Source organism: Bos grunniens, chromosome 19 (genome assembly GCF_055505025.1).
Source record: "Bos grunniens cultivar Pamir isolate PY7600 chromosome 19, Bosgru_T2T1.0, whole genome shotgun sequence".
NCBI classification, from domain to species: Eukaryota; Metazoa; Chordata; class Mammalia; order Artiodactyla; family Bovidae; genus Bos; species Bos grunniens.
In genome coordinates, this window is record NC_141183.1 from 13,032,096 (window position 1) to 13,040,299 (window position 8,204).

General features: G+C 54.2%; 1 protein-coding gene across 1 annotated transcript; it reads left to right on the forward strand.

Moving 5' to 3' along the window:
* Positions 1-1,077: 1,077 nt before the first annotated feature.
* On the forward strand, positions 1,078-7,876 carry LOC147351288 (secreted and transmembrane protein 1A-like). The gene is made up of 5 exons (XM_086356763.1): positions 1,078-1,149; positions 5,884-6,037; positions 6,256-6,570; positions 7,157-7,189; positions 7,444-7,876. Exons 1-5 carry the CDS (start codon positions 1,078-1,080, stop codon positions 7,563-7,565), a joined length of 696 nt encoding a protein of 231 aa, XP_086212889.1. The 3' UTR covers positions 7,566-7,876.
* The last annotated feature ends 328 nt before the right edge of the window (positions 7,877-8,204 follow it).

Genomic DNA, 8,204 nt, shown 5'->3' on the forward strand with positions numbered 1-8,204 from the left:
AAGGACAATTTATAGTTTAAACTCTTTACCACTTGCTCCTACTCACTCTCGCTCCTTATCCCTGCCTGTGTCCCCAGCATGATTTCTATCTAGGTGGACCCAACTTGCATTTCTGAAAGCTGGAATCAGGCTCTGATGATTCTCAATGGGCAGGGCTCGGCCCAGTGTCTGTGTGTGGGGGTGATGCACACTGCAGGGGACAGGCAGGTCCCCAGATCCACGCAGCGGGGTGGACACAACCAGCTCCCCAAAGGAGGATCTCTTCAGACAGAGCTTGAAAGGGGAGAACTCAGGAACTTGGTCTCCTGGAAAACTGCCACCTACTGTTTTCTTTAGAATGACCATCTAATGCCCTGAGCCTAATAAAAATATAATAAGGAATGCACTGTCAAGAAACTCATCTTTTCCCCTGAACTCAGGGCTGTTCCTGAAATTCAAGTTCAGTTCAGTTCAGTTCAGTCACTCAGTCGTGTCCGACTCTTTGCGACCCCATGAACCGCATTTGCCAGGCCTCCCTGTCCACAACCAAGTCCCGGAGTCCACCCAATCCCATGTTCACTGTGTCGGTGATGCCATCCAAGCATCTCATCCTCTGTCGTCCCCTTTTCCTCCTGCCTTCAATCTATCCCAGTATCAGGGTCTTTTCAAATGAGTCAGCTCTCCACATCAGGTGGCCAAAGTATTGGAGTTTCAGCTTCAACATCAGTCCCTCCAATGAACACCCAGGACTGATCTCTTTTAGGATGGACTGGTTGGATCTCCTTGACGTCCAAGGAACTTTCAAGAGTCTTCTCCAACACCACAGTTCAAAAGTATCAATTCTTCTGCACTCAGCTTTCTTTATAGTCCAACTCTCCCATCCATACATGACTACTGGAAAAACCATAGCGTTGACTGGTCAGAACTTTCTTGACAAAGTAATGTCTCTGCTTTTATGGGAAACTCGAGTGACTTCCCATAACTTGAGGTTTCCTTCCTGAATACAGGACCTGGCTATCAGACCTGAGGTGCATGGATTCTGAATCCTTCCTGCCTCCTCCTTTCCTGGCTCCGCCCTGGAATCATCATTCGGTTTGAATGCAGCCGCTCAGACCTGCCCACAGACAGGCTGCAGCTGCTGGCGTGGAGGAGCCGGTTACCAGGTCGCAGGTGAGAGATGGAGGGGTGGTGGCCGGGGCTCCTGGTGTAGGATCGCACTCAAATAGGGGCTGGGTTGATGGAGATGGAGCGCTGAGCTCCCAGGCTCTGTGCTCTGCCTCTCCGCTGAAGGAGGGAAAAAGACAAAGGCTTCCTGACCTGGTGGGGAACTGCATCTCTGAGGGGCAGCTCCAGGCTTGACTCTGCCGTTGTTGGGAGGGGCAGAAAGTTGGCGTCTTGAGCTCCAGCATCTCCACCCATCCGCACAAAACCTGCGTCCCAGACCAAACTTGGGAACACCGGGACACCTGCTGTCCCGGACCACATCTGGCGTGAAATACTTTCAGGTCCAGGCCAACACTGCGACTCTCATACTTGTGCACACACACTCACTTTCATGCACATACGCACTTGTGTGCACTGACAAGGGGCACACACGCACACTCAGCCCATTCACTCACAAACACTCATTAAAACAGAGGAAACCTGGAGAGGGGCACTCCACTGACTCGTTCTATGCTCTCCTTTCATTTTGGTTAGGCTGCAGCAGCAGTCTCTAAATTCAATTCACCTCCCACTACTGGTGAGTGATCTGCCATTTGAAAGCCAGTTTCCACTCCCAGTGCCTGGGGAGCCAGAGCCCCTGGGAGGCCCTCATCCCCTGGGACTAAATAGTGACGGTGGTGGGGAGGTGCAGGCCCCCACCCATCCCCGGAGGGTGCAACCAGCAGGTGCAAGGAGGGGAGGATTCTCAGAGGAAGTGCCTTGTGAAAGAGAGTGAGAAGTAGCCCAGCTGATGGGCTGGCAGGTACTGATGGCCCGTGAGAGCAGCAATGGTTTACAGACTCAGCCCCCAGGCCTGGAGGAACTTATTACTGCCCAGTAGGGATCCCTCCAGAGAAGGCAATGACAACCCAGCCCACTAATATTGCCTGGAAAATCCCATGGATGGAGGAGGCTAGTGGGCTGCAGTCCATGGGGTCGCACAGAGTCTGAGATGACTGAGCGACTCACTTTCATTTTCACTTTCATGCATTGGAGAAGGAAATGGCATCCTACTCCAGTGTTCTTGCCTGGAAAATCCCAGGGATGGGGGAGCCTGGTGGGCTGCCGTCTATGGGGTCGCACAGAGTCGGACACGACTGAAGCAACTTAGCAGCAGCAGCAGCAACCAGTGACCCTGCCTTCTGGCCATAGCAGCAGGGACAGGACACAGCAAAGGTTCCCTGGACTGGGGCATCCCTTCCCTCTGAGCCAGGGTTGGGGCTCCATTTCAGTGTCTCCTGAAGGTGGTTGGTCGCCTCCCTCCACACTGTTGGTCAAAGGCTTGCCTGGACAGCAGGGTGCTCACCATCCCATGTAAATATCCAGGTACATACACGTTACCACTGAGCCTTTGCGTGGAAAACCTGGTCCACCTTCTCCTAGGCGCTGCAGGAATGGAGATCCCTGCTGACCTAGAACCCCTGTGCCCCTGGTCAGCTGATAAGCCTCGAGCCACATACTTGCTGCCTCAGTTTCCCCAAGGTCCTGTGGCAGGACAAAGTGCTGGCAATGGCATGCACCTTCCAAGGTGTTCCACTGACTCCCAAATGTGACCACGTCCCCAGTGACAGCACAAATCCCAGCTGTGTGCCCCAGCTTAATACATGGAGATACCAGCAGCTGTGACAGTGATCTGAGAGAATGATGAATTGTTGCCTCACTTTTCCCAACTCCAGAATCCTCAGGGCCCCTCCAGGTCTTGCCCCATGCATGCAGTCTTCCTGTAGCACCCCCCACCCTCTGCCTTCTCACCCCGCTCTTCCCCTGTTGTGCCCTGGCCTCTCTCTCTCCCTTTTTCCTGTCCTTTGCAGCATCAGAGACAAGAGGAGGGACTCAGGTAGAGGACTTTAAATGCCAAACATAAAAACCCATCTGAATTTCAGATAACGAATCACTTTGAAATGTAAATATGTGGCAAATATTGCATAAAATATACCTATATTTAAAAATAAGACAGCAGTGGAACCCCAGACTGATAAGGCTGGCCAAGGTGCCTGAGGACACGGGGAGCTCCTCCCATCCCCAGTCCAGCTCCTCCAGCCCAGACCAGCTCCCCCCATCCCCATTCCAGCTCATCCATGCTCAGACCAGCCCCTCCATCCCAGTCTAGCTCCCATCCTCAGACAGGACAGTTCTTCCCAGTCCAGCTCATCCATCCCCGGTCCAGCTCTTTGCAGACACCCCTTCTGCACTCTATAAGGTGGAAAAGTCTGTGTCTCCATTGTACAGATTTGGTTTAGTTGAGACTGCTCTATGGTTTCAAGGATCTACCCCAACCTGGAGTTCTTCCCAGCTCCTAGGCTGTATCATCTGACAATGAGGAGCCAGGCCCAAGGTAGTTGGAGTTTGGGGGCAGAGACTGGTGGGAAGGGACCCTGGCATCCCTGTACGGATTCTGGAACCCTCCAGAGCCCTTCCTGGTGAGAATCTCAGGGAGCTCATGAAGTTGGACTGAGAGGTTCGTGTGTGTGAGGGCAGAGCCCTGCCATGGCCTGGGGAAGGCTAAGGAAAGACTGGATGTTTGGGGGCAGTGGGAAGAGTGGCAGGGAGTCCCCACTGGTGCCCGTCTGGGAGCCCGCACTTTCAGCAGCCTTGGATAACATGACAGAAGATGGCCAGTGGTCACCTGTGCACAGGCCATACTCCCTCAGGAGGACTCCAAGTGGTGGTAGAAAGTCTGTGAGTGTCAGCACGGCTGCAGGGAAATATCCTTCCTTGTCTCTTCCAGCTTCTGGTGGCTCTGACATCCCTTGGCTTGTGGCCACATCCCTTCAGTCTGTGCCTCTGTCAGCTCCGGGCCTCTCCCTTGTCTGTTTCTGACAAATTTCTCTCTTCTTACAGGAAAGCCAGACACATTACATTGGGGCCCACACTTCTCTAATACAACTTCTTTATTTATGGCTGCAAAGTCTCTATTTCCAAGTAAGGTCACCTTCACAGATTCTGGGTGGACATGTGTTTTGGGGCCACCTTTCACCCTTCCCTGATGGATCAGTGGTAAAGAAACTGCCTGCCAACGCAGGAGAGGTGAGTTTAATCCCTGAGTCGGGAAAATCCCCTAGAGAAGGAGATGGCAACCCACTCCAATATTCTTGCAAGGGAAATCCCATGGACAGCAGAGCCTGGTGGGCTCCAGTACACGGGGTTGCAAAGAGTCAGACATGGCTTAGCAACTAAAAAGCAGCATTCACCCTTGTACATACAGTACAGAGGGCGAGAAGAGAGAGACAGTAGTGGGCTGTCTAACCTGATTCCACGTATGTAAAATCACATACATATGTGTGCACAGAACACGTGTCTCTCAGGTGACGTCTTTCTTCCTCAACTACAAATGTTGTACTTATGTGAGAAAAGAAGGCTGTCCTTCTGACGGTAAATTAGGAATAGAAGCAAGTTTAGAAAATCAAGGGAAGCCAGAGACAGCAGCACCATCACAGGGGTCTGGGGGCTGAGACTGTCCCTCGCCATGTAATTCTCCTTGTTTGACCCAGAGTCTCCTGGAGTCAGGACTGGGGCTGGTCACCAATGGCCCTCCACTCCTGGAAACGATTACATCCACACTTTCCTTTGCTCCTGGCCCTTCTGCCCAGTGCCCAGCAAAGTGGAAAAGGAAAATCAGACACTGAATTCAAAACCAAAGGGTACCAACTCCATGGCATTTTGGAAAAGGCAAAACTCTTGACATGGTAAAAAGGTCAATGGTTATCAGGAGTTGGGGGAAGGATGGATGAATGGATGGAATACAGAGGATTTTTCGGGCAGTGAAGCTACTTTTTGTTGTTGTTCAGTCGCTAAGTCACATCCCATTCTTTGTAACTCCATGGATTGTAACCCGCCAGGCTCCTCTGTCCTCCACTATCTCCTGAGTTTGCTCAAATTCATGTCCATTGAGTTGGTGATACTATCTAACCATCTCATCCTCTGTGTAGTACCTAATGGTAGCTACATGTCATTATGAAAAGTGAAAGTGTTAGTCGCTCAGTCATGTCTGAGTCTGTCCATGGAATTTGCCAGGAAAGGCTACTGGACTTGGTTGCCATTTCCTACTTCAGAGGATTTCCCTGACCCAGGATTGAACCCTCATCTCTTGTGTCTCCTGCATCGGCAGACAGATTCTTCACCATTGTGCCATCTGGGAAGCCCAAACGTCAGTTTTACTGGATGCCAAAGCCCGAGATGAGCATTTGTTTCAAAGGAAGTGAAAGTTCAGCTTTCCGGGCAGTAACTCAGGAGTTCCACAGGAAGACTCTTGTTGTTGATAAAAGCAAATCTGGAGAGTGGACCAAATGTCCCCAAATGCCAATCCTCAGAATGCAAGAGTGCAAGAGGGGTAGGGAGCATCCAAGGTGGTCCTAGGCTGGTGTCAGGTTCAAGTGGCCACACGAGATTCTGTGTGTCATGACCGTCTCTACAGGACACATGGCTTAAGCAGTTTTGCATGTTTTATATAAAATTCAAGATAACCTAGCAATATAAATGGACTTGTGTGCCAGGGACTTGTTTCCTGTCTCATCTGTGTTTCTCATCTGTCTGACAGTGGTCCCACTGCAGACATTATAAAGGTGTCCAGAAGGGTCATGACACAGTTGGGTCAGGGAGGAGCTTGGGGACCCTCACCCACCCTGGACAGGCTGCAGCCCCTCTCACTGGCTTCCCAAGGAGCCTGAGGGAACTCTGACTCATCAGCTTTCTGTCCTCCAGGGAGTGTCCCAAAAACCAGTAAGGAGAACAAGGGACCCCTTAAAACTCATCCACGTCCTGCTGGCCATGCTGACCTCAGCATCCACTCTCCTCGCTCCCAGGATGTTCTGGGTCCTCTTGTTGTTGGCCACCTTGAGGAGTGCTCAGAGTGGAAGTAAGTTGCATGGTCCCAACTCTGCCTGTGGGGTCGGGGTGGGGGAGGGGGGAAGGGGAGGGGAATGCAGCAGGGGCAAGATGGGTGTGGGAGGAGAGACCTAGATCAGGCCAGGAGGGGCCCAGGCTCCAGGTAGTGCCAGTGACCCCAGGAAGGGCAGTCACTGGATGTCCTGAGGTCCAGCCATGACCCACACGTGTGACGTTCCCCGCACACAGCCTGGGACAACCCCAACTGCACCAAGGGTGTGGTTTCTGTGTCGAGGGGCAAGCCAGCCACGATGAGCTGCAGCATCTCCAATGCCTTCTCCCACATCAACATCTCCCTGAAAGTGAACCCCATGGCACCCTGGAAGCTCATCTGCAATGTAAAGCCCCCAGGAGACTTCTGTCACGATGGATGGGAGCTCTGGATTTGGGATGGCGAGGCGTACCTAGTAACTGATAAAGCCCAGGACACCCAGGCAGGGCAGTACAAGTGGACTCTGCAGGGACGCCAGATAAATACCAAAATCACCACACTGACCGTCGTAGGTGAGCAGGGCGGGGTGGGGGGGTATTGACCCCAAGAGCTTCTCTTTTTGGCGGGCAAGAGTGCGGAGCAACTAGGGAGGAGTGACTCCTGCCCACCTGAGGTGGCCAGAGCCACGGAGATGAGGCCTGAAGAGGACTTCCACCCTGCCCCACCCATGCCGAGGCTGTGCCCTCTCTGAGCTTCTCAGGGCAGCCCTGGCACGTGTGCCTGCTCACTGTCCCCTTGTGGTCAGGGAGCTGGCACCTCCCTCCCTAAACACTGCCTATCCCCCCACCCCCACCCCTTGCTGTGCTGCAAAGTCCCCCAGTCACCGTCGCTCCCTCTCCCTCTTCGACTGTTCATACACAGTCAGAGTCACCCTGAGCGCTGGGGACAGGAAGCAGGGATCCAGCTTTGCCCCGGACAAGGAACAGTGGGAGGGGCTGAGAAGGCACCCCTCAGCCTAGCCGGGCTCTGTGCGGGGAACCCAGTGAGGCCTTCATGATCTCCTGTATCCAGGGCTCATCTGACACCTGGGGTGGATGGGTTGTGTCAGGGCAGGCCCTGGGCAGGCCCCCACCAACCTGCCCTGTGTCTCTTCAGCAGACCCGCATTACCTGCCTCTCACACCTCCGACAGGTAGGTGTTCCTATCTTCATCCTGGGCTACAGGAGGGGAGCCCCAGAAAGCCCCCTCGGGTCTTCCCTCCGCAGACACCCTCACCCTCTGTGCCTGGAGCCCTGCCCATCCCATGCACCCATCCCCCCTGCCATTCTCCCACCCATGGGCTTCCCAACCACAGGCGATGTCCCACTCAAGGGTGCCCCCAAGGTGGTGGGGGCTCCTGCACAGGTGAACAAAGGAGGGAGGGCCTGCCCACCCATTTATCGCAGGTCGGCAGAGGAGCACACCCCGTTCCGATCATAATCCTGAACACACTGAGCGAGATGCTGGTAATCTTCCCCATCCTTGCCTCGTCGTCCTCCTCAGCCTGCTGATCTCCACACTGGCCTAGCGCCGAAGGTGTGGCTCCCTGAACTTCAAGCTCCAGAAGGTATTGGCCGCTGAGCCTGGTCTGTGGGCTGGGGAGGGGTAGGGTCATCCCAGACCCGGCATAGACACTCTGCCCCATGGTCTCATACCCACCGAGACTAGTGAGAGAGTGGGGAGCGTTTGAGGTCCCAGAGAGCCAGAACCCCTGCCCCAGAGGACCCCAGGCAGCAAATGCAGTCCTAGTCCCAGAACGCAGATGCCCCACGGCAGACAGGCCACGGAGTCCACACCACCCCTAGGACCCCCTAGGGGATGGCATGGGGGCTTCCTGCTTCTTCCAGGAGACCTAGATGTGTGGGTGGGGGATGTTCCCACAGGACGACTTGTAGGCAAAGGTGTCTTGCGAGGCTCTCATCCCTCCCACCCTCCCCACTTCCCCAAGTAAGAGGCTCTGAGCCTGGGGTGGGGAGCTGAGTGCACCGTGCCCACTGGACTCTGCACAGGGGACGTGCGGGGAAGAGCAGCTGAGGACTAGGAAGCTTGGCCACTTCCTGGCGTCTTCCTGATGGACATGCCAGGGAGGGCTCCTTAGCATGTTCTGGGGCCCAAAGAGCAAAAATCTCACGTTCCATAGCACTTGACCTAACGGGACCCTCCTCTC